Source organism: Etheostoma cragini, chromosome 16 (assembly GCF_013103735.1).
Source record: "Etheostoma cragini isolate CJK2018 chromosome 16, CSU_Ecrag_1.0, whole genome shotgun sequence".
Classification (NCBI taxonomy): Eukaryota; Metazoa; Chordata; class Actinopteri; order Perciformes; family Percidae; genus Etheostoma; species Etheostoma cragini.
The window spans coordinates 22,857,774-22,884,907 of record NC_048422.1 but is presented as its reverse complement, the minus strand read 5'-3'; the positions used below and the strand labels follow the sequence as shown (position 1 = coordinate 22,884,907).

Genomic DNA, 27,134 nt, shown 5'->3' with positions numbered 1-27,134 from the left:
TGAGTACCCAGGGACTTCATGTGAAAAGGGCCCAAAAAGTTGTAGAATGAATAGCTGCGGATGCAAGAAGGGACCCCACAGATGATGCCTTTCTGCAGGGCCCAGAATTTTGTGCTATGCCCATGCATATTCATGTATTTATACATTATGTTTTAATGTTAGAATGTGGCCCAGTAACTGTATCTGTGGAAGGCTACCTTAAGGTTAGTCTAGCTGTAGGCCAGTAAGCTTGTATACAAACAATAATTTGGCAGGCCCTCATACAGCGATTTTGAGGACCATCTAGGGGGACCCCCTGTTGAAGATCTCTGATCTGGAGGATTCAGCTGAAGGGGGCACATACACTTTGACGAATGGGTCGGAGTATCCGTTGGAGTCCATGGCAGCTAGATGAGCGCAGCGGACCACGCCCACCAACAGACGGCCCTGCTGGCTGTTGTACGTCAGAGACACCAGGATGCGACCCCTCTCCTCTGAATCCTCACCTTCCTTCAGCTGCACACACACACACACACACACACACACACACACAACAGATACCATACATGCACACAAAGTAACAGTGTTCATGTCACTGATCTGAATGCTCCTTTATCCTCTGAACATATCCGAAGGGATTACACAGTGATTATCATAATATCTTCTAATGGAGGACAATGGTAAATGTATATCATTATGCAATAGGCTTTACTCCATTTACATTAGCATGCTGTATTAGACGTTAGCAAATAGACTCGAAATACTTCCTATCTTCATGTCTGTGGCTCTACTGAAGAATTGTTAAACTACTCATGAAAATATAATAGTTTTATTTTAAGTCTCAGTACTTAAATAAAACAGGGGGTTATTGTAATTTTCATCAAAATGATGGTAGGACATTTGTTTGGGACTTTGGGATTTGTAGCAGTGAGACGATGTGTGTGTGTGTGGGGGGGGATGTGTTTTTAACAGGGTTGGACAACAATGCAGGGATACACCAGAAGGACACAAACTAAGATGGCGTCTTTGAATTCAGCAGAGAAGTCCAACAACGTGAGGGTCTTACGTCATCCTCGTAGACAGCCATGCCCCGGGCCGATCCTCCCACAGCTTTCTTCACCTGTAAACCCACTTATCATCACTTTCTGTAGCACAACATATTTGTTTAATTTTTACTGTTCATTGATCCCCAGTGGGGAAATTACAATAATCACTACACACAGGCCTGAAATACACACACATGCCCAGGACCTGTTCATGCATAAATGGAGAGATGTCAGAGTGGGGGGGCTGCCAGCTAGACCAGCACCCTGAACTGTTGGGGGGGGGGGGGGGGGGGGGGGGGGGTACGGTGCCTTGCTCAAGAGCACCTGGCAGTGCCCAGGAGGTGAAGCGTCTAGGGCGTAATAAACTGATTTCCCTTGTGACACTATTTTTTTAATATAATTGTTGTTATTTAAGTTCAAATACATATTTCAGGGTGAACTGACCCTTTAATTGATGCTGCGCTTTTTATATTGTATAGTACATTCTTTAACAACATGAGATGTCAGTAGTGGGGTTTCCATCAACCAACGTATTCTGTTGCGCATTTTGTAGTATCGCATTGATAAATGTTGATGGAAACGGAAAAATAATTCAGATCGAAAACTTCCTCACATTCGTAAAAGAGTTTTTACGCCCGCTTGAGGTGGTTTTTACCTTTTTCAAAAAATAAGTAGTGCGCAAAATGTGACATGGACACAGCTTTGCCAAATAAGTTGTGACGTGGCAAACAACTATGGTCCCGGTATCCGTTGCATGGGGGAAGGATCGGGACTCGGGTCCCATCACATTCACTTTTTCTTTTTCTTTTTTGCGACATTTTAAAAGTTTGCTTAAAATTTGCCTCACAATTAGATGGAAACAGAACTAGTGTTGGTCTGAGACTCACCGGGATCACTCGCTCCAGGCAAACATTGAAGTTCTTCTTCTGATTAAACTTCAGTTTCTTCAGAGCAACGCGTGTCTCTCCGATGAATTCATTGTGTCCAAACTTGTCCTCGTCACTCACCGAAAGCCTGAAGACAGACAGTGTGTCTCATGAAACTCTCGTGTAATAAGTCCAATATCCAGCAGGAGGCAGTGGTACATCAGCATTTCAGGTACTACTTCACCTGAGTATTTTCATTTTTCAGCTATATACTTGTTCTCCACTGACACCATGAAACCTTTTCAACCTTTTAGAGATACGCGGTTCTCACAGGACAGCGACGCTACAAACGTGTCATGAGCTTAAAGACCATGATGCATTTCTGTAGATGAAACTACCCAACTGTATATAAAGGAGTTAGACATCTACAGCAGTAAGATGCAAATAAACATTAATGCAGCCGGAATATTCATCCAGAATCCTCAGATAGAAGAAGAAAAACACATATTTTATATATTTTACTGCAACAATGAGTACTTTTCTGGTCAGTAAGCTCAGTTAGTAGAGCAGGCACACACATATGTAGACGTTTATTCCATGACACAGAAGGTCCAGGGTTCGAGTCCGACCTGTCACGCCCCTGCAACCTTCATGTCTCAACTGACCTATCACTAAAGGTGGAAAGGCCCCCCAAAAAACTTTACTTTAAGTACATACTTTTACTTAACCCTCATTTTGTCCTGGAGACAAAAATTCCACCCATTTCCAAGTATTTTTTTTATACCAAAAATATTGGAGGTCGAAAATGTTGAACACGTGACAAAAAGTTGGGGAAAAAAAGCGTAATAAACATTGAAAAAAGTGGGAAAAGCATCACAAAAATCTTCAAAAACTTCACAAACACTGGAAGTAAGCGTCAAAAACGTCAAAGTAAGCGTCAAAATTTGACAGAGGGACGTCAAAAGTGTTTTTTTCATGGTCGAGGGAAAGACAACACAACGTGAGTACTTCCTCCACCACTGGAGGAGAGGTTGGGGGTTCTTACCGGAGGGTTTTGCGTGACATTTCATCATCAGTGATACCGTGGTAGACCAGAGTCTCGTTCCACACAGGGTTCAGAGTGGTTTTCAGTGTCTTGGTGCGAAGCTTGTTGGACTAGAGAACCAAATCATTAAAAATAACTGATTACGACAACAGTCGCACGGTTTTTAAATCAACACCTCAGAGTTATTATCTAATAATGTGTCTGTACCTTACTGGCTCCAGGTAAGAGGTGCAGCTTCACATACGGGTCAGCGAGTCCGTTTGAGTCCATAGGCTTTAAACCCTGAGAGACACAAAGACAGATCATGGTGACAATCAGTGGGAGTTGCACCTGTTAAATGTTCTAATGTCTGCCACATGGTTAATGGTGGGAGTCACTGAACCCAAACGTTTCTACAAATCTAGTTTACACTTTTTGGACAAGCCTCATTTTGTTTGGTCTTGTCTCATCTTTTCTTTTCCTGTCTTGTGTTGTCCCATCTCGTCTGCTCTGTCTCGTCTTGTCTAGTCGGGCCCCATCTTAGTTTGTCTTTTCTTGTGTCATTCCATTTAGTCTTGTCTCATTTTGTCTTTAATTGACCTGTCCAATCTTTTCTTTTCCAGTCTTGTGTTGTCCCATCTTCATTTTTCTCGTCTTGTCATATCTTGTCCCATCTCGTCTGCTCTGTCTCATCTTGTCTAGTCGGGCCCCATCTTAGTTTGTCTTTTCCTGTGTTATTCCATTTGGTCTTGCCTCATTTTGTCTTTAATTGTCCTGTCTCATCCCTTCTCGTCTGGTCCAGTCCTGTTTTGTCTCATCTTATCTCATTCTGTCCAGTGTTGTCTTGTCTGGTCTCATCCTGTCTTGTCTCATGTCGCATTTTCTCATCGTGCATGCGTGTGTGCATGCATGCGTGCGTGTGCGTGTGTGTGCATGCGTGTTTACCTTGGCTTTAACGATACAGCAGTGGAGGGCGTGCTTCTCCTGTTCGTAGAGCAGACTGAACTCCAGAGATCCCAGAGTGGCTGCAACAATAAAAACACAGGAACACATCTGACACCTAAGAGAAAAAGTCAGTCGGAGCTGTAAGAAAATACAATTTCCCTGTAAAGCAGATAACTATTGATCTGTTACTCTTCATTGGCCCACTGGGAATGTCTTTCACAGCTGTGGACACAACTTCTGTCATTCACAGAGATAAAAACAACCAAAAAACTAAAAAGAATGTGAAGCCACTACGTTCAATAAAGCTTTATGTAAAGATGTAAAATCTCATGATTGCGGTATTTCAGTTGTGTTTTTTTCTCTTTTACTTTGTCTTATTATTGCCTGTGTGTTACTGTTTCCCTGTTGTGTGTTCACCGTTCTGTGTTTTGTTTTCCATCCTGTTTCATGTTGCTGTTTCTGTTTCTCCTGTGTCACGTCTTGTTTCACCTCCTTCCGTCACGTGTTTCTCTGTGATTGTCGCCCTGCCCTGACGTGTCTCACCTTTTAATCAGCGATCTTGTCCCCCGTTCCCACCCTCGTTACCTTTCTTCGTCTGATGTCTGATCCTTGTGGTCACGCAAGTCTTTTCCTGAGTCTCTCCCTGTGACGTTTTTATTCCTCCTACAGTGTTTTGGGTTATTCCTAATCTTTGTTTTCCCGGGTGTGTTTGGATTCTACCGTTGAAACTGTTTTTATTTAATAAACTAACAAACCCTATGTTGCCTCCTTGTCAGCACTTTTGGGTCCAAACCTGCAAAAATCCCGACATAAAATCAGTCTTACTGGCATCATCTGAGTCGTAGTCGATGTCCTCGTCCTCTGTTTGATTGGGTGGGGGTTGTGTTGGGGCGGTGTTGTTGACGGGTGGATTAATCCTGGCTGCAGGAAGATGTGCTGAAATGGAGCTGGAGACAACAGGTTGTCTTTTGTCCTCCACAGCTGGAGGGGACACGGTCTCTTTCACATCTGCAGCAGGAGCCATCGCCATTACAACCAGCAATTAACAGAGTCAGAAACATCTTTTCATACGTTGTTATCAATGTCAAACTGCAGCCCTGTTGAATGTGGCTTATTCTTAGAAGGAGCAGCTCTGCTTTACCTGAGGGGGGGGCGACCTGCTGTGCGTTTGCTCGAGGAGGTTTGGAGGCTAACACATGTCTCTCGGTCTTCATTACAGCTGCTGGACAGGAATGACTCTCATTATAGCTGTCAGCTGTTGTTGTTGTTGTTGTTGTGGTGGCTGTCTGCTCCCATTGTCCTGATCCACGGGACTGCTGCTGCTCTGTGGAGAGGACACCCGATACTGTTGGTGCTGCCGTAGTCTCACATTTAAGATGTGAATTTTAAAGTCTGGCTACAACACAGATGCATTCTGGGATAGGAGGGAAAAAACGCTCTTGGTTGTTTGCATTTCTTCACAACCATACATATATTGTGTTTATACATAGAGAATCTATTATTCTACACTACACAGGCCTAATGGGTACACACTGTTTGTATAAATTACCATTTTTCTGATGATGTGTTGTAGGTTCCTGTGATCCTCCTGGACCAGATCTGGTCACGGTGCTGGACTGTTGAGATCTGGACAAAGGGAGGGGGGCAGGCAGACCCTGCTGGACTCTTCCCTTGAAGAACCAAGCTCCTGAACGCTTCTGCACCTGCAGGAACAATTCAGAAAAATGTAGTCCTAGTCCTACAAAGACAGAGGATTGGCCTATAGACAATAACAAACATGGACAGTTATGAAGTCCCTACACATCCACAGGTTTTAAAGTGTGTGATTTGGTTTTACTGGCTGCAATTAGGTAAATATTTTTGAACATTTTGACTTGCATGTTGACATGAGTTTAAAGAGTAAAAGGTTAGATGTTGAGATTGGGTGTATGACAAACAATGGACAAAGCTTAAGAGGTTTAAAGAAAGTGCAGCCAACGCTGAAGCTCCTTAAACCTGCACTTCATCTAATTTCCAGCAGCAGGCGACGCCACTGGCTCCAAATTGAAACCTGTTTCTGTAAAAGTCAATGAATGAAAACAAAATGAATCTACTTCTCACTTGATTTATTACCTCAGTAATGATTTTCACAATTAGTTTACAGTCTCAAAGGCCAGCCATCGAAGACAACATAAAGCTTTTATTCAGAGGAACTCAACGACATCCGCAAGGATTTTTAAGGCTAATATTGATATAAATATTTGGTCATTTGTCATAAATGATTCTGATGAAGGAATATATAATTAAAAAAATTATTGGCTATTATAAACACCGTTAGTTTGGGAAATGCCTAATATTGGCCGATAGTAGCGGCCCGATCATATATCAGTCTGGCTCCATTCAAGCCCAGCTTGCATTTTTACCACCTCCATTAGCGACTTCATTAGACTGTCTACTGGGGACTGTGCGAGGACAGCAACATACGATATTGGAAGAATGTCTGCCAGATCGATGATGTCCATATTAGCTTTTCCTCCTCTTTGTGCTGTTTTGTAAGAAATTGCACTCTCCACACTCAGCTGTTCTGCTGGGCCTGTACAGGAACAGTACGCTGTGCAATACCATTGGTTGTCCACTGAATATGATGTGTAGCCACCACGCCCATTTTTAGCACATCGGGTAATTGTCATGAGCCGCTCCCGGGTTGTGACCCAGGTCATAGCTGAATTGTGATGACCAGTGATATACCCATGTTAACTACCGTGGTTTGAACATCTAAAAGAAGAGTTGAACACAGGTCAGGGAACCCTAGCCCAACCCTGGTCAGTGGTGTGAAAGCGGTATTAGCAATGCTAACCATGGCACTGTCTCCGCTGGATGACTCGCTTCAGAAGGGTTGAAAACAATTTTCCGGCCTTAGCAATTAGCTTAGCGCTATTGCAACAACACTGGCTTAGACACGTCATCCTCTCCAGCCCTATCTCTTCTCAAAAACTATGACACACATATTGCCAAACTCAAGGCTTCAATACAAGTCCAGAAACGTCACGGCTGTTGCGTTCACCATTTCTACAGGCTATGGTTTCTTCGCTTTACGGAACAAACCGAGCTACATCACGTTCTGCGTCATGTGCGTCATGGGAAGCAAATTAGCGTCTGATTTTAACCTAAAACATGATCTTTTTCTAAGTATTGTTGGTTTCTGGGCCTAACCAAACTCCAACTATATCACCACTGTTACATTTCCTGGTTTAGATATGAGGTTGTATTTCCTGCCACCGCTAGAGGAGCTACTTTATGAATCACTCCTGTGGGTCGTGGACTCGTAGTATTAGAGAGTAGGAATAAAATGTTATTTTGCAGCATCAAAGCCCATCAGCACCAAGAACCGTAACTATAACGATGTTAGCATTCACACTACTGAACGTCATCGTTCTGCAGACAGCGACGTTATGTGTGCGCTGCAGTAGTCTGGCTCCGCCCTCCTTCGTACTTTAGTTCAATTTTCATTTTCCTTCAGTACTCCGTCTGGGTTTGCGGTACATTCAGATGGATTCTCAAATGGATTCTGATTGGCTGTCAGTGTTTTATTGTTCGTCAAATCGCTCTGAAAGTGATCCCAACGGTATCGTTCTCCACCGTTGTTGTTGTTGTTGTTGTTATGGTTGTGGTGTGGACTCCGCCATCCATTGTAATTAAAATGATTTTTAAAACTATACATTTGTAGTCATCTTGTAGTTATTGTTCTTGGTGTGGACTTTCCTTTACAGAGTAGCTATTCTGCATGTGACTGACAAGAGGGAGCATTTATTTAAAGAGTCTGGGCTCCCTGAGGCAGAGACCTCACCAAACTGCAGCCCCATCATCAAAACAGCATTGTAAAGCTGCAACAGTGAGAAAAACAGAAAGCAGACCTTATTCGTCATGTTTCATTTTGATCAAAATGCTAACAATTAAAAAAGGCGTCGAAATAAGTCATCATCTTGGGTTATTGAGGGGGTATCAATGGGTGGTAATTTTCCACATTGCTGGACAGTGAAATGCAATTCTGTGCTAAAAGATGAGTCTAAAAGCTAGAAAATGGTTCATATCGTGAAAAAAAAGAGCTTCTGTTCCGGTGACGGATGAACAACATAATGACATAATTTGGGCTCATGATTATGTCAAAGCCACTCTGTTCTTCATCTCTTCTCATCCTCTCACCTCTTGCTGTTCATTGCAGATTCGGCACAGCCACATAGGACTCGTCCTGCTGTTGCTCGAAATCCCACATTTGCTGCACATGTGCTGCAAAAAGGCATACACATATATGGGTGGAAGTATTCAGATCCTTTAAGTAAAAGTAATAAAAGGTGCTTTATTAAATAAATGAATTATAAGACACATACACAGAGGAATTATCCTACACAGTTGTTGATGCCAATTGCACAGAGCACATATATTCATACAGTTCAGATAGCATTGTCCTCTGCTGCTTATCACCATAGGAAACCTCTCAGGAACTTCACAGTAAGTAAGAAGGGAAGATAAACAGAAGTACTGAGACGCCTTAACATTCTCTAGTGTCTCTTTTTTCCTTTTTTGTTCCAGCAGAAAGAATCCGAGACTGACCTTTCCCTAAAAACACCAACATAAGTCGTTTGTTCAAGCATCAATTGTGACTTATATTTCGCCCTCTAGTGGCTGGAGTAGTTATGGCGGGAGCACAGCAGGAAGGAAGGTGATGAAGCGTAAGAGCGCCAAATTTCCACGTGAGGAGGTAGGTGGTTGTGACTAGAAAGGACACAGCTACGGCCAGACGTACACAAAGAATAATCTAATATAATAATATAATGTTAATACTTTCACCCAGGAAACTTGGTTCGTTCCTTGAGAGTGTTTTAATCCAAACCACAATCTTTTGCCTAAACTTAACTTAACCGTAGCTGTATCCCTTTGAGCCTTAACCGAGGCACGTTGGGGTGGTGGAAGTGTCAAACAAACAAGGGACTTCAAGAGAGTCCGGTTTGAAACAAAGCGTAAACTTTTTTTTTTCAATTTTACTGAACAGGGTAAAAGCGTTTTAAATGGGTTTCCTCGTGAGGGGGGGCTGGCGTCTCCCTTAGAGATAGTGTGAGAGGAGGGATGTGGTCCAGACACGTCCAGCTGGGAGGAGGCCTCGGGGAAGACCCAGGACTAGACTAGATGGAAGGATTGTATCTCCAACCTTGGCCTGGGAACGACTCTGGATCCCCAAGTTGGAGTGGTTTGGGAAAATTTGGGGTCCCCTGCTGAAGCTGCTCCCCCCGCAACCTGATACCGGATAAGCGGACAAAGATGGATGGATGGAACAAACGGAGCCACACTCTGCATCATATGTGTGACTGGAATTGAAGTAGTGTCTGCATTTTTAACCCAAATCATGATCTTTTTTCCCAAACTTAACCAATAAATATTGGTGCCTAAACATAACCAAGTAGTTGTTGTGCCTAAGCCCAACCAAACTGTAACATTTCACAACATGTTAGTCACCAGATCCAATACATTCTCTGGTTTAGACATGAGTTGGTATTTCCTGTCACCGCTAGGGTGACTCACTCAGGAATAACTCATGTGGGTCGTATAAGGTAGGCATGAACAATGGTTTGGAAGAACAAAAATATCCACCTACTTTATTACACTGCACACAGAGGACAGCTGTGACCCCCTGCGGTCCAAAGGACGCGCCACACAGCAGACAGTGTGACTGTCCGTCGCCACATGCCGTCTTCTTGATGTTATGCAGGCGACTGGAGAGACGCCTGACAAAACACATGTAAATAAATGTGAGCACAAAACACAATCTTGGCACAGGTTTTACACCAACACTCATTCGGCACGGTAAGCATCTCTGCACGGTCCACTGATGTGATTCTGTGCAACAGAGACAATAGTTTTCCATCTCACTCAATCCTCTCATGCTCCATGGCCTCCATCATGGCCGCCCGAGCCAGGACACTGTTGATGATCTCCTTCTCCTCATCCGTGAGCTCCTCCCCTGGGGGGCCGCCAGACATGTTCATCATCCACCTAATCCTGAACCCAAAACACACACACACACACACACACACACACACAAACACACATACACACAGAGAGAGCGGATTATAAGTGGCATGCAAAGTAAAAACGCAGCTCGAACACAAAGGCCAAAAAAAGTGCATCACTAAGAGGAGCGAGACACTGATGCCTGAGGACAGGAGCACAGCTGGAAACACGCTGGACTGAAAGCAGCGCTGAGCAACTGCAAACATCGTCCCAAACAGTAGCTCACAGGTGGGTCACACGAGGAATTATGTTAATAAAGAAACATGAAAGCAAACGATCCCCTGAAAGCATGTGTCATGCATTTTGGTCGTTGTCTTAACCCTTGTGTTGTCTTCCCGTCAACCTTGAAAGAAAAGTTATGGCTTTTCTGACGTTTTTGTCCCTTTTTCAATGAAATGGGTGCTTTTTTAAAAATGTTTTTTCCAAATTATTCGATATTTCTAATGTTGACATTTATAGCTTATTTTGAAGGGCAATTTTTCGTGATTAAAAACCTGAAAATGGGTCAAATTGGACCGGAGGACAACACAAGAGAAACGGTTTTAAGCAACAAACTTCAATAAAATGTTTAATTACTGTTTGCAATTGATTAATTTCTAAAATTAAGGCCTTAAATCTGGGGTAGGCTACCCAGGAAATCCAGAGTCAGAGCCAAATTTAAATATGGTAGGTACTCTGGCATCGAGTAATGCTGCTCATTAACTATGCCCTTGTAGCCGAGCTGCACCAATCACATCGGTGTGTCTGTTCCCTAGCAACAAAAGGTTTTCAAAGTGCGTGCTAGGAATTCAGCGTCAAGAAGTGATCAGTTTTCCCCCATTTTGGATTTTCACAATTGTATTTTAAAAAGCTTTTCCTTTTCATTTCATATTTTAAATTCACCTCCAAGTGTAAAATCCCCAACTGACAGAGGCCAAATTTCCTGTCAGCGATAATCAAATGCTGTAAGCTTGTAAGCTGAATGCAACAGTTTTTTCCCCCGAATATGTCTGTTTGATCATTTCATGGCTTGTTATGATGAGCAGGAACGTGCACGAGCATGTTGTGGCTTCAGGGACGAGCTGCTGGTTTCACCAGAGGAAGCAGTTCTGGTATCATGGCTTTATTTGGGGAAGATGCACCAACATAAAGCTCGACATATTACAACAAATGCGTAAAACATAACAACACTGTTAAGTCTGTTTTGTCTTTTTAACCATTAGAACAAAATCAGTTACTGACATATTTTATTTAACCATTAAAAGAGTAACAGTGAGATAAGGGAAAAACATGATGTTTGTCTCAGTGTTTCAGAGATAATGAGGAATTGAAAAGGAAAACAGTACACTCTTATTTTAAATATTAACCTTAGCTTTGATCTTTAACTGTAGAGTATGTGTGATTATACCTGCTGAACAAGGGGGCCATTCCAGGATCTCTTAACCTTTGATTAGTCTTCCTGTCAAAATTGCAAATGAACACTTTTATTGATGCTTTTTAATCAATGTTTTTTACTTTTTCTTAAATTTTTGTCCGTCCATTCTTTGTCACTTTTTTTTATCTTTAACACTACGTAACACTAACTTATTAAATTTAGTTTTACAGTTATTTTTGGAATTAATGGTCAACAAACCTCATTTATAGGAAATTATACCTAAATTTTGAGTTAGAAAAGCAGAAATTAGGAATTATTTTGACTAAAATTAAAGGAATGGATGTTGATGATAATCACAGACTGGAATATGTCAACTTTTACTCAATACTATTTCAAAAACACTTCCATTTTTTCTCTCCAAATGCTATAAAATTGAACAAGACGCCCCAAAATTAATGAAAGTAGAGATTTGTACTTTCCAAAGAGCGTTGTGTGGAATCAATCAAGTTATTTTGGGGAATTAAAAAGATCATTGATATAGGACAACGGGTCAATTTGACCCGAGGTCAACATGAGGGTTAGGTGGGGTGACGGGGCAATAAACAGTGATTAAATGCTGCTCCTTGTAAAATATGAAACATGTTTCATTCTGTTACAGATTACACTTGATATATTTTGTGTAAAATCTGGTGTTGGAAATGTACACTGAAGGCAAATAAAAAATGGCCGTCTGAAACCTACAAACTGGTGTCAATTCATGACATAACATAATAATCACTGCACATTATTCTGCCTGTAAGAGAGAAGAAGTCCAGAGATCACACCGTCCACTCAACGGCCCGACAGTGTGCCACAGCCGAGGAGGCACTCCTCTTAAAAGCTCAGAGAGAATCTAATTTGATTATCCGTGATTTACTTCAGCTCTAACGGACCTACCGCTGTACCCGCACCTCTGTTAAACATCTGCCGGTCATGTCTGAGTGCACGGGCACCGTCTACTCGTGCAGATGCTTGAAAACAGGGTGTTAATTGAGCCTGACTGCGGACGAGCTGTGATGTGTAATGTGAGTGTGGTCTGCTCTGCAACGTGCATGCCTGAAGACATTTGCACTGCGTGGAAGCACACTTATTATCTTTCGACAAGAACATTGTTAAGAGGAAAACTTGACCTCAACTTCTCGCCTCTGGTCCAAACCAGGCTGCCGAGAGAGACGCCACCGTCCCCTGTTGACTGATGACTCTTTTTGCTGATAGTATGGATTATAAATGCAGAATTTCCTCTCTATCGTAAGCACATTTTGTTCCCTTTTTTAAGGGTCTTGAAGGTGGCCAAGTCCAAATGATCTGTATAATCTACATGACAGGTCATTTTAAACTTGCCCTTAAGACTCTGAGGAATGATCTAGTGTAGGTATGAGCTGTTACGCGGCTGTGTCAGAGCATTAAACATCATGAGATCAGGCAGTAGCTGCTGAGTGCGAATATTTTAATGCCTCACTTAGTTAACGGCTCAGCGCTCTTCTTCTTTCTCAGACGTTGCCCTCTTTTCCCTCCCTGTCCTTTCTCCGATGCAAATGTCAGGGTGGTATCACTGTGGACAATGTGGCAACCTGACAGATTGGTGTGAGAGTGTGTGTGTGTGTGTGTGTGTGTGTGTGTGTGTGTGTCTTGGAGGGTTCAGAGAGAGAGAGAAAGGTGGGGTCAGTAAGAAAGGAAATGTGTTCTGAAATGGCAGGCACTTTCAGCCTGTGAGTCACCACTCAATGCAACGCACACACACAGACACACACACACAGACACACACACACACACCCTCGTATCTCCATATTTCATCATTTTAATATTATATTTCAAGGAGTATTAGTTGGTTTATCTGTATCATTTTATGAGAGCGATAGTGATAGTGACAGAGAGGAAGGGGAGGAGAGCGAGAGCGCCGAGCAGAACAAAGGGCTGTAAGTCGGATCAAACCCAGGTCGTTACCAAGTACTCAGCCTAAAACGGGGCGCACGCTCACTACTCCATCGGGGGGGCTCAAGGTCGCCCCATCATTTGATTGTTTTCCCATAAATCATGCTAATGGTCACCCTTTCCGTCTATCTGAGGGGTTCTACGGTGATTTTAAGGTGACTGCGTCTGAGAAAGATGGCTCATTTAGTTCATTTCCTGAAAACATTTTTTTTGGACACACCAGGTATTTGCCTGACAGTGATGATATGAAGCTACAGCCGGCAGACAGTGAAGCCGCACCCACACTATGAGCGATTTGCTCTCTGCGCACGGCTAGGAGTGATCGCAGAGCGAAGCTCAGAGAGCAAGGCGCAGCGCAGGTATTCGTCATCAAGCAATTCCCCGTTGCTAGGTCACTGGTTTCTCATTGGTTGCCCTTTGAAAGGTCAAGGGCAACTAGGTCAAAGTTGAAATGATTCGAACTTTGAGCGCAGCGCAAAGCAGCATATCCGAGCGGTGCGACTAGTTGGGCGCCACCGCCCTTTCTCGTAGGAAATCAACCTAACGTCTATCATGTGTAGGTGGATTTAGCTTAGCATAAAGGCTAGAAACTGAGACATTGAAATACTCAAAGTTATGTAATTTACAAATACCTGAAAACTGCACTGTGTAATGTTAGCCACGAATTGGAATCAGGGTCATTTTCTCTGCCTCACTGTCTCACACTTAGACACACACACACACACACACACACACACACACACACACACACACATACACACACACACACAGTTGACTATTGACCCGAGCCATTGCTGCCATTACAGTAGATCAATGAGCTCTGCAGCAGGACATCACTCTGATTCTCAAAGTCAGAGGACACCAACATGACAGCGTATCGATTTCAGCCTCTGTTCAAACGCCCCCCCCCAACCCAACCCTCAATCAACCTCATGTGCAGCAGATCAATGCCATTTACTCAAGTACTGTACCTGAGCACAGAGTTGAGGTACTTCAACTGTACTTCCCTCATGGAGTAATATTCCTGCTGCATTAATATTTATGTTGCATTTTACTGCTGTGGATGTTTACTGTTGGGCTCATTTTAACTGCTTTATATACTGTCAGCTAGTTTAATCTAAAGCAATGCATCATGGTCTATAACCTCACACGGTTGTAGCGTCGCTGTCCTGTGAGAACCACGTATCTCTAAAAAGTTTTAAATCTTTTCATCTCATCAGAAAAACAGCCCTGTTTCCAGCTTTGTGACGATGCACTTTCCATCTGATTCAAGCGGCTTTTTTAAAGATTTTATTTATCTTAAAAAGGAGACTTTTCTCAACACAAAGAAAGACTTCATCCTTCAGTTCATCACAAACATTCAACAACAACACATCTGGAGATACAGGGGTTTTCACTGGACAGGACGGGGAGGAAAAACTGTAATTTGAAAAGCAACTAAAGTACAAAGTACAATGTTTACCTCTGAGATGTAGAGGAGTACAAGTATAAAGTTTGGTTAAAATAGAAATACTCAAGTAAAGTACAAGTACACTTGAGTTAATCTACTTGGTTACGTTCCACCTCTGCAACCATGTTGCATTTGTACATGTTTTTATCAGCATTAAACCTCTTTGTATGGTGTAATGCTGCAGTGGGGCTCTTCCAGTGCCTTCCACCCCCAAAAACAACAAGTCCAGTTTTTACTTCAGGCCTGTACAGTATGACAGTCAAATACTCATCTAGCACGTACTGAACTCTGTCCATGATGGGGGGATGATGGGGGGGGGGGGGGGGGGGGGGGGGGGGGGGGGGGGGGGGAATGATGTGGCTTCCTGTGAGCAATTCTCGTGAAGGCCACGCCAAGGACACACGTCATCACTGAAGCCTGGTTAGATTTACACCTGTTTTACAGCACCAGTTGACTGAGAGGCGTAACAACCTCCGGGGACCAGGGCTACATGCGTGTGTGTGCGTGCACGTGTGTGTGTGTGTATATGTACATGCACATGTACTGTAAAACTTTACCCATACAGCACTTTTAAAAACAAGCAGTTCCAAAGTGCTTCACACACACACGTGCACGATTCATTTGAAGACAGCATAATTGGGGTGTAGCAAGTAAAGTATAAAGGTGGGTTTTTAAAAGGCCCTTAAACCAGTCAAGATTCAGGAAATGGATTTAGGGTTGGCGCTAAAACGGCAAAATGCACCATGACCTTTGGTTTTGTAGTCGGAGCGAGCAATAGATAAAAGACCAAGACAAGGAGCTCAGGAATGTAATGGGGGGGGGCAAAGGTCATGTAATGCTTTGAAGGTAACCAACAGAATCTTAAACTGTATTATGAATTTTAGCGGATTCCAATGAAGGGATGCAAGGACGGGTGTGATAGGGGTGTGTGTGTGTCCATATGTGGTCCTCTATGACAGTGTTGTTATGTATAAATTGGAGAAGGATTTAAATCTTTATAACCTTCAAATCAATTATTGCAGGGAAGGGAAGGGATAACATTGGAGATAAATAATGTGAGATCAATTATTTTTAAGCGTGCCCATTCAAGATGTACCTTTTAGGGAAAGGTTATAGGTTTGGATTTTCTGTCTGTTAGTTAAACCACTTTGGCTTGTTACCTTTTCTGACTTACAAAACACATTCAATCTACCACGTTCCCCTTTTTTCCTTTTACCTTCAATTAAGATCAGCACTCAAGGCAGTATGGTATGGTATGGTATGGTATGTGGCATGGCATGGAGGCTTTGTCAGTTCTCAGTGATATCTGGCCATTCTGGCCTTCCTGTTGAGAGGATCTGGGCACGTGATTGCCCAGAACTGAGTATCGATCTTGACTGGCATGATGTATCCCACAATCCACACCATCAGCAGATTCAGGACATAGCTCACCCTCGTGAAAATGCATCACATGAAGGCATTTAACATTCCTGCATGCGCTTTCTGCCCACTAAAAGCTCAAGGTACATATCTTTACATGATCTGGGATTGCTCTCCTGTTGGTCAGTTCTGGAACAATATGGCATCTAAAGTATCTGCCCTGATTAATGATACTCTACCAGATACTGCCAACGTTTGGATTCGGAATGATCTGTCAGCCCTTAAGTCTCTAATACTCCAAAAAGTGCAGTTTTTGCTGGACTCACAGCAGCCAAGAGGACGATTGCAACCCGTTGGAAACCACCTCATGACCAGGACTTTGGACACTGGGCTCAGCATTGCTAGATCCTTGAAGTTCATGCTATAGATATGAGTTACGGCCTTCTTACTTCTGTATCTGTATGTGTATGGGTTTGGTCCCTTTTGTCCGATGCCGGTCTCCCTGTCAACGCCTCTTTGTGTGTTTTTTCTGTGTCTGTTTCTGGGTCTAGTTTCTGAGCTGCGGGCATCGTTCTTGCATTTGATCGCAAAGAAGAACTGCGGAAAAAGGTGCACTGTGCCTTCTTTGGTGTGATCACAAAAAAACTATTAAATGGATGATATCAAATTGTGTCCATTCTTTCATGGTTCCCAGAGGATGAATCCTGGACTGGATCAACAGAAGTACAGGTACTGGTTAAAGCCGACAGAGGTGCTCTCTGTGTGTTGCCGTTGTCCAACTTCTCTTAGGAAAACAACAAACTCCACGTTACCAAGCACACGGAGTATGGGAAGTTTTGAAGAAAATGTGGATTGTGCAAAAAGGCACGACTTCGGAGAATGATTGTAAAGATTTACAAAGAATATGTTTAGGGCATTTCTTCTCTAACTGGGACGTTTTGGGAGCGATTGGTGGGGTTGCTGCAGACATCTTGCACACAGAGATACAATGGTATGAGCTAATGAGGTCTAATCATGTATCCGTTACTGTAAGTTAAATAGCTCACATTACTGTATCGTGTGAAAAGTTAACTTCAGTTAATATTAGATGTGGCGTTTTCCATGCAGGGTGCATGAGACTATTGTGCAGGGCCACCATCACGCGTCTCCAGTTTAGCGCCCCCCCAAGACGATGGTAATTGATTTGAAGAAATGCAAAAAGCCCAGAGCGTTTTTTTTCTACTATCCCAGAATGCATCTGTGGTGTAGCCAGACCTTACTCCACAATGCTGTAGAGGTAGGTCTGGCGCTGCGAATCTAGATTAATCCTCGTGACTTTGGCTCTTACTTTTCCTTTGGCGCCATCATCAGGTCAAAATCTTAATGACTAACTTCCTGCAAAACCATCGGTTATTTTCATCCATCTCAGTTTGCGTTTTAAGCTAATTGGCAAATGTAAAGTCAAGTCAATTTATAGAGCTCAATACCACTAATGACAAATTTGCCTCAAGGGGCTTTAGAACATTGTACAGCACTGTACACCTTCTCTCCTTTGACCCTCGATTCAGATCAGGAACCTTTGGAAGAACAGAAGCGGGATTCCTCTTCTAAGACATGCAATACGTGTGTGTACAGAGTAGCAACCATAGCAAAGTATTAAAGACAAACCACGTTTACGTACTGTAGAAAGCAAACCAATATGAAATATACGATCCAGGGAGGATGTCAAGTAGCTTCCAGATGTCTCCAGATGTTGACATGCTGGCATTGTCATGGTGACCATGTCAGCGTTTAGCCCAAAGCCCGTCTGTGTGCGTTTGAACAGCCAGAGAGAGCTGCGAGCATGGCTGCAATCTTTTTCTGTTCCACCCAACACAAGAACATGTCTTCCTCTCGCTCGCTGAGGTCAGATCTGGAACTGAGAGGAGCTCTTTTATCTTTCACTTAATCACATGTCCGTCCATCCATCTGTCAGTCAGTTTCTGTCTGTCTGTCTGTCTCTGTCTGCCGGTTTCTCAGCTGCAGGCTTAGTAAAGTAGGTCTTCTGTAATTAAGACCTTTACCAACCTGACTTTAACATTAACGCAAATTGACATGCAAAAAATTACAGAGACAGACAGACAGAGACACACACACACACACACACACACACACACACACACACTTTGTGTGCAGAGAGAGGACCTGTCACACATGGTCAGTGGCTCAGATAAAAGCGCTGCAAATTGACATGAAGTGAAAGGAAACCAAGGCATTTTAGCTCCATGAGACTATGTGGGCTGACTTAGAGCTGCAGGGCCGCGCACGCACACACACACACACACACACACACACACACACACACACCGAGTGGGAGAGATTGTGTGAGCGCTGCAGGGATGAAAACTCTGACAGATTGCGTCATCTTCCTATGTGTCCTGTAATGCCGAGAGGCCTCTCTACGTCAGACTGGTTTCACTTCTTTTTTTATATTTCATATTCATGTTTTAGGAGCAAAAGAAAAATGATACATAGTATACGCTCCATTAAATATTTATAAGTCTAAAGTCAAGAGGGAATTATCAAAAAGCCGTTTTATGTCATCTCAGGTTGAAAAGAAATTCTGGTTTATTACAATATGGGTCTTATTTTGATAGTTTTGTGCAACATTTCCATCAGTAATAACTGTGCTGTTGAAACATGATGCATTGTTGCATCAAAGTCTGGTAAGGCCAATTATCAAACAGGTTGTAAACATCTTAGGCAGATTATCTACATTTCTGTATTTGGGGTTACAAAAAAATATACAAATTGTGCAAAACTTACAATTTTGGAAAAAAACATCGTAAAACCAGAGAATGGTTTTATTTTGATTGGTGTTTAAAGGGCCCATTTTTTGAAAATAAATTGCTTTTTCTGGGATTCGGGATTTGGAAAAAAATCTACCCATGCTGTTTTGAGTGAGATCCAATTTCTGAAAGTCCTCTGTCTTCAGTCTGCGGGTGAGCTGTTCAACATCTGCACGGCTCTCTACGTCACTAGAGACGAGGTGGCTAACAGTAGCATGCTAGCTCGTTCTCAGTGGCAAAACACACACTAGATCACTACACCCCTTACTTCCTGTCCCTGTTCTGCAGGTATTCCACAAATTTCCCTCGTTAAGAAGAAGTCTCCAAACTAATCCTGCCTTGGACTGATCAAACCTGGAGAAAGAGTCATCTAGCTGATGGGATCCCACCTCATACTGAGCATGTGTGACTCCCAACAAAGATAGTATAGAAGTGAGATGTCTCACTTTGGAGCTAAAATAGAGACCTAAACACACAAAATGTGGTGTTTTTTCAAAATGAAACCATGTAAACCTATTCTGGTACAACCTCAAAATACATTTATGAACCTGAAAATGAGAATAATATGGGCGCTTTAAGACAGTTTTCAACAACAACAAAAATTCACTTTTCTTTTCTCCAACAATTACAAATGAGAAACAAAATTCGTAAAACCACAGAGTAGATGGATGTGAACTCGCCGGTGTACCGGATAACAAGCGAGCCAAAGTCTGCACAGATCAGAGGCTGTGTGGCTGTGATCAAACAACACAGCTGTTGTCAGGCTTCATGTTTGTGTGGTCAGCATAAAGTCCCTTTGGCAAACAGGTAGCGTGAATGAGCCACTGTTGAATTTGAGTCTTCGGTCAACAGAGCAGGACAGAACCGGGGTTTGAACAGCTGAAGCTCAGCAGAGTCACTTCCAATAATCAGCAGATATGGGCTCTGAAAAGAGGAAAAGGTTCAGTCGTTTTCTGTTGAGATGTTTTAGTGTGAAGGGACATCTTGACCTGCAAAAGTTGTCTCGACCAGAACCTGAGACTTTTGTGTTGAAACTGTACGGATCACATGAGCGTTCACACTGAAATAAATGTAGAAACCCCAATTGGTTTTGTCCAGCGATCAATCCACTCCGATGTCTTTCAACCAGACAAACGCATGCTGACAAAAAATCTGTAATTCAACAACATTCCTCATCCTAGCACACTATGACAGTTGTGATGGTGTTAGAGTGATGGTCTGTGTGAGAGAGGGTGGAGATGCGTGGGACGGAGTTAGATGGGCGGGTAGCGGGTTGGGATAGCGTGAGGGATCGGGGTCAGCCTGTTGGTGTTTTCGCCAAAGTTTTGTTTTGTATTGTTACTTCTTTTGCCTTGTTTTGTTTTATTGTTATTTGTTTTTGTTTTTTTTACTTAAAAAAAAAAAAAAAAAAAAAAGGACTCAGAATGTACAGCCGAATTGTCTGATGACTCATATTCTTTAATAAAAAGACGTTTGATAAATTATATACAAGCAAAAGTATAGAAGAGTTAGCTGTATAAAATGTAATAGTTAATACATCATAGAAGATTAAAAAAAACTAATATAAAAAAAACTATTCTGTGTAGTTCTACCAAGGGCGTAACTTTGGGTTCAACATTTGGGGGGTTAAAATATCCACCTTTCTTGTGAGGCTGAGTGGTTTTCCCACAAAACTAAGTGGTACTACAAAAAAAAAAACACACATCATAAACATCATGTTTAATTCATGGACCAATTTGAATGGGATAAAATTAATTATCTGTCCCTCCCCGTTCACCACCACACATATTTATTTCCAAAATGAGGTCCGATGGGGGTCCAACAGAAGGCGGAGGGGCTTCACCTCTCTACTGGATCGGTCGGTCTGACCTTAAAAAGAGAAAGCTAGTCATCTCAGTAAACCACGTTCATGCTGCCTCATCCACCACGACGGTTATTTACGGTACACAGAACATTCCCCAGGGAGTCCAAACAATGACTCCCATCTGAATTAGACTGGAACATTTCAACACACTCATCCAACTCGTCCCACTCCTCTCCTCACACTGTCCCTACAGCTGTCACTGCTCTCGTCAATCCACCATCATGCGTTCATCGTCATCAGTCTATTCATGCGCTCTGCTTTCTCTAGCCCCCCCCCCCCCATACTGTACGACTCCACTCCTCCACTGACGAGAGTCAGACTCGTGAGGAAGCAGCTTATGGAGCTTAAGAGGCAAAGAGGCATCACCACCTTCTTTATCCGCTGTCTGATGATGACTCTGTGGGGATGGTTAACCCTCGCATTAACACACACACACACACACACACACACACACTCCTGGGTAAAGTGTGGATATAAGAGTAATCTCTTCTTCAATCCCAACATGTGTGGCTGAAAGCTTTGACGTCACCGAGTTTTCTAGAAATGGCTTTCCAAAACGTATGAGAGGGAAACTTTTCAGACCACATCGTACACAAGTGGGCCAAGCGATGAAAGCAGGAAACAGAGTGTTTGTGCATTTGTTCAGCGAGGCTAACGGTAAGCAGTGTTGTAGTCAAGACCCCCTTAAACCGAGACCAAGTCATCACCAAGACCAGAGTGTATGGAGACCGAGACAAGACCAAGACTTTGAGGGGTTATGACCAAGGCAAAACCAGACCAGTACGAGTCCTAAACTCTTATTGAAGCTCGGCGTAGATTCTTTCAGGGAGACTTCAATAATTTAATCATTTCTTCCCTAATCTGATCCGCGGTTTGAGGGAGACACCGTTCAGTTAAACCAATCAGAATCGGCCATGCACAAATATTCATGACCTCCTCAGAATGAATTGTAACAATTAACTACTGGAATAACTTTGTCACTTCATGACCAAACACCAAAACCTCCCATATATACACATATGTATATATACATACGTACATACATACATGCATCCACATACTGTATACACACATGTACATATAAATATATCCATATTTATAAAAAATTAACGTTATAATTAGCAGCTTGTGGCCATCTGCGTGTGTGTATGACAGGAGAGAAAACACCCACATGGTGATGTATTCAGATTCTGTGCGTCTCCTCGTCAGCACTGAATCCACTAAACAAATGCAAACCTCAGGATAACTGTCTGTGTGTGTGTGTGTGTGTGTGTGTGTGTGTGTGTGTGACGGCTGGCTGAAGGCATTTGTCTGACTTCAGCACGAGGACGTCAGCTTCAGGAGGAAAGACTAAGATAGAATAATGAGGTGCAAGGAGGTCAGAGACGGACCACCATGTCCTGTGAGAGGACTCGTCACATAGGACACGCTCACCTGTCAACACACACCTTGCATCTAAACCGAGCGTGTGAACATCATCGTCGTCGTCCATGTGTTGGACTTCCACTCAGCCATGAAACAATATAAGGTGTTCCAGAAATTGTTGCTGTGAATCCACCAAGAGACATATCGTACTACCACACGCTGGTCCCACAACCAATCAGAGCTCGCGTGATGTCATCAAGTTGGAGGTTTTGTCTTGTGTTTGGAAAATCATTTTAAAAACATTAAGGGGGGGCAGGAGCTCAGTCCGTCGGTTCTGACTCGGACATCATTGAATCAGGGTCCTTGTCTTGTTGTCTTCGGGTCAAATTTAAACCGTTTTCAAAGTTTCAATAGCAGAAATTTGGGTTTCTTTCAACCAAATTGCCTCAAAAGTAACACGGATGGTTTCATTAAATACTCTTCATAAGTCAAAATAATTTGGGTGTTTTACTTATTTATATTTCATAGCGTTATTCTGACTAAACTTGGCCAGTCTGTGATTATCCAACAACACCAACAATATCCAACAAAATAATCAATACTTTCTGCTGTTAATGCAAAAATGTGATGTTATTTTATAAAAGCTAAATTAGGTTTATTGACCATAAATTGTCCAAATAAGTGTAAAAATAGTGCTAATAAGTTGCTGGTAGTGTACACTAGTGGTAGTTGAAAAGAAATCGCAGAAAAGATAAAAACATAAAAAGTGACATATGTTGAAAACACCTAAAATGTGCCAAAAAAAAAGTGTTCATTTTCTATTTTCCAATTTTGACTCAGAAGAACACCAGAAGGGTTAAATCGGTTCAAATCAGGCCATGTAAGCCAAACGCTGGTGGTGTGTGTTGGACATTTGTTGCCCCGAGTTGCCTGACAACACATCCGGGTCATGCAGGTGGAGACATCCACACACACCAGCATTTCCCAACGTGCCATAGTGGTTTAAGTCTACAGCTGTGTTTCTGGGACACATGAACACACATCTGCCTCTGCCCATCCTTCCCGGCTGTAAACAATGAAAGCGTGCCCGTGACACACAGCTAATCAAACATTTTGGGCCACAGTGGGTTTGTACGGCACATCTGCTGTTCCTGCTGTGCTGAGAGAGAGAAATCCCGAGCGTTGGAAACAATCGCGCCTCAGCCGCAGATCTGAGAATGAGGAGAGTCAATTACTGTACAACCGTTCAAATACGCTAAAAACGCTCAAGTGAATGAGCTCATGTGGAACAGTCCCCACTGGACGTAATGGGAAAATGGGAAATCCATTCATTTCAATTGATTGGTCTGATGGATTCTGTCAGAATGGACCTGAGCCCAAACCTGACAGCTTTATGAATAAAGAGGCAATTTAACCCTCTTAAACTGGATATGTGCCATCATAAAATCTATTGATATAAAACCGCTTTCTGGTGGTGGAAGAAGATCCTTCACTTGAGTATTATCAGAAGAAGTAAATAAAAGTATATACAGTGCAGTGACATGTACCCTGTCAGTTTTTTCCTCTTCTAAAGATTCTGGAGTCATATTCCTGCTGCATTAAATACTTACGTTGCATTTTACTGCTGTAGATGTTTAAGATTGTGCTCATTTAACTCATGTTCTATGCTTTTGGCTAGTTTAATCTACAGCAATGCATCATGGTCTATAAGAGCATCCTGTTTGTAGCATCTTTTTCCTGTGAGAACCACGTAATATATTTTTAAAAATGTTTTTAAACTAGAAAAACAGCCCTGCTTTCAGTTTTTTGACGATGCATTTTCAAGCTATTGGTTTAATATCATCAACACATCTGGAGATACATGGTTGTCACTGGACACGGTCATAAATCATGACACATGGGCCTATACATCAGCTGCTTATTTAATATTTTAAAAAGTATTATGTTATTATATAAGTATAGTCTGTATTGGGATCAATATCGGATTCGGAACCTAGTACCTCACTTGGTGTCAGATGTTTAAATGGTTAAAGTATGTTCAGAAATAAGCAACTGAAATACTTTTAATTAAAGAACATAAAGTCAAATATTAATTTAAATGTATTTGACAGGACATGAACTCTGATCGCCTGCATGAACATCAGATGTGCTGCTGCTCATCCATTCACCCTACTGACCTCCCTGACCCCCCAGACCTCCCTGACCCCCCTGACCCCCTTACTTTAATGAATAAGGGCTGGCACTGGATGTAAATCATTCATGCCCCAATTCCTATGATGCTTTGCAATTTGGGCAAACTGACCCTTTAACAGACTGGGTTGCATTTCATTTACTTCAACTCAGGGCCTAATGTCTGACTAACCTCATGCTGACAGCAGTTCTTTTGCCACGGAGATGTTTTCTACTAAAAGCAGCACTTAAGACAATTAAGTCTTGAATGCCAATATCTGAAAAAGCTTAGACACAAGGAGAAGAAAACCGTGCAGGAGGACATATTTCCCCTGAGTTCAGCAGGCGGGGGGGGGGGGGTTTGGGTCGGCGTGAACCGTTTCTGCTCAAGCACATTAACCACATCAGTCAGCACCTGAGCGCTCAGCAGCCCGTATAATCCATCGCCAACCCACCACACACACACACACACACACACACACACACACACACACACACACACACCAGTCAATAGATCTGATTGGGGGCAAAAGGAGCATTCAACAGGGATTATATAGGGAGCATGGGAAAGAAGAGGGGGCTCAATAGTCAGCTCTGGCTGAGGATGATAGAGCAAATAAAAAGTGAGTGTGAGTATTGCAAATCAATTACACACACACATACACACACACATACACTTCTCTTTCCATCTCAGCTTTGACTCCACTGCTGCCACTAGCCTACATGTTGGCCATTGAGCTCCATCACTGTACTGGAGCTTTTTCCTGGAGCTGACCTGCGACTTTGACATGGAGATAAAGCCTCCTTATCTCTGCTGCACACACACTCACCCCTGATTTCCACCAACTGCGGAACGGCTGGTCAATAGGTTTCCATTAAAGTCAATATGTGTGTTTTCACTGACTGCGGAGCGGCTGCGTCCAAACTCCGGCACGCCTGAAGTCAACCGGTCAGAGGTTTTGTGGTTCTGTTTATAGAAACTATATCCTGTTATATTGCACGATCATAAGTGAACTTGTGAGATATCATGGGTCCTCGTGATTTCAGCTGTCAGTCACGGCCGCATCCGTTCCGCAACCAATCCGGACCTGGTGGCTGTTGAAGGACAGCAGAGCACGGAGCCGACACACAGCGGAGCTGGTCCGCAGTTGGATAGAAATCCAGGGTCACATCTTTACTGCCCACGATGCAAAAAGTTTGCTCCTTTATTTTTTAAAGAAATACATCAATAAATGTTCAATAAATCAAAAAAATGTTGATGCAAGATGCAAAAATCGTGCCGCAGTCCGTGGAAACACACACATTGACTCTAATGGAAACCTAACGACTCCGCCTCCGATTCGGAGCGGATCCGCAGCCGTTCTGCAACCGGTGGAAATCAGGAGTAAAGCTCACTCATTAAAATCTTTGCTTAGTTGCAGTTTCAGGGTGCAGTATGTGTGGGAGTAGCCTACATGGAGTTACATTATTTGCTCTTTTGTTTGTAGGAAGTTAAATAAGAAGGAAAACACCGCTCTGTACCAGAGCACGGGAGCGCGGCGTGAGCAAGCGTGAAGCCAAGGATTTTGGATGGAGCACAGAGAGGATTATTAAAATGTTGGAGCGTCGCCTTGTCTCCTGCTCCATGCCGTCTCTGTGATGCCTCAGCAGGGACAGTAAGAAGATGAGCTAGCTAGTTTAACTAATAAAGCTAGTTTAATAATAATAAACTAATAATAAACTAGCTCTAAAGCCAGTTCAATAATAATAAACTAATAACAAACTAGCTCTAAAGCTAGTTTAATAATAATAAACTAATAACAAACTAGCTCTAAAGCTAGTTTAATAATAAACTAATAATAAACTAGCTCTAAAGCTAGCTCTAAAGCTAGTTTAATAATAATAAACTAATAATAAACTAGCTCTAAAGCTAGTTTAATAATAATAAACTAATAATAAACTAGCTCTAAAGCTAGTTCAATGATAATAATCTAATAATAAACATGTTTATTAACATCTTTGTTATACACATGCATAAACCGAGGTGTAACATTGACCAGTTTTAGCAGACAAAGCTACAGATATTGAATATTTGATCTGGTTTTATATTCTGTTGTCATGCAAGTCATGTTTTATTGCTGAATGAAAATCTAATCTATGCCAATCTTTGAAAACCAGAGAAATGTTTACTGTAAAAAGACCAAATATTGGCCGATATAACATTGTCAGATGGTTTCTAATATCACAAACACTCATCTCACTTTTAAAATCCAGTATGAGTTGTGCTCTGTTCAATTAAGTAGTATTCATCTTTCTTAACATGGCGATGGGAATCATAGTGTGTAACTTAAATGACGTCAGCTATCTGAGAATGATATTTTCAAACATAAGACGCAAACCTCAAAGAAAAATCTAAACAAAGTGACAAAACTCAGATATCTCGTTTTTGCAATCCCAAATCCGTAAATTTTTTTTTTACATTTTAATAGTTAATCTTTGTTATAATTTAAAGGAATTAAAAAAAAGGTATTTTGAGTAATATCAGAAATGTTCGTTTAAATAAGGCAGTTTTTGGCATTACATTTCATGACAATCAGTGGATGACCATTGCTGTTTGAGACACTTTAGTGTTACTGAACCAACGTGAAATTAAAAAAAGAAGAAAAGTTCAACCTAAAAAGGTCAATTTTCATCATAAAAACAGTATCAATGAAACATTTGTTTTTTTAATGGATGTCTGGTCTTACCTTTGGCGTTGACCCCGATGCGTTGTTGTCCTTTTCTATCGGTCGAGCTGCTTCAGTGGGACGCCAGCAGCTCCGTGTCAGCGACCAGCATCCTCTCCGGTACTCTCCTCCTCACTGCCAGCCTCCTCTGCACACACGGAGTAAAAGCCTCGCTCCGTCTCCAC

At 42.3% G+C, this 27,134-nt stretch overlaps 1 protein-coding gene and 1 long non-coding RNA gene across 3 annotated transcripts in view; one reads left to right on the top strand and one right to left on the bottom strand.

Moving 5' to 3' along the window:
- The window catches only part of rph3aa (rabphilin 3A homolog (mouse), a), a 30,412-nt gene extending 3,319 nt beyond the window's left edge, over positions 1-27,093 (bottom strand). The window contains exons 1-13 of one of the 2 annotated variants that reach the window (XM_034896123.1): positions 26,971-27,093; positions 9,765-9,893; positions 9,490-9,619; positions 8,043-8,126; positions 5,410-5,563; positions 5,002-5,184; positions 4,686-4,868; positions 3,861-3,940; positions 3,144-3,218; positions 2,937-3,046; positions 1,913-2,039; positions 1,046-1,099; positions 344-495 (exon numbers count right to left, since the gene is read on the bottom strand). In XM_034896123.1, coding sequence (XP_034752014.1) covers positions 344-495; positions 1,046-1,099; positions 1,913-2,039; positions 2,937-3,046; positions 3,144-3,218; positions 3,861-3,940; positions 4,686-4,868; positions 5,002-5,184; positions 5,410-5,563; positions 8,043-8,126; positions 9,490-9,619; positions 9,765-9,883 — 1,451 coding nt within the window. In that variant the 5' untranslated portion in view covers positions 9,884-9,893; positions 26,971-27,093. Of the gene's footprint in view, positions 1-343; positions 496-1,045; positions 1,100-1,912; positions 2,040-2,936; positions 3,047-3,143; positions 3,219-3,860; positions 3,941-4,685; positions 4,881-5,001; positions 5,185-5,409; positions 5,564-8,042; positions 8,127-9,489; positions 9,620-9,764; positions 9,894-26,970 lie in introns of both variants that reach the window. The other variant, XM_034896122.1, reaches the window with a different exon arrangement.
- The window catches only part of LOC117959212, a 22,511-nt gene continuing 9,291 nt past the window's right edge, over positions 13,915-27,134 (top strand). Inside the window, exon 1 of the long non-coding RNA XR_004659892.1 lies at positions 13,915-14,000. This is a non-coding gene — a long non-coding RNA (uncharacterized LOC117959212). The remainder of the gene's footprint in view (positions 14,001-27,134) is intronic.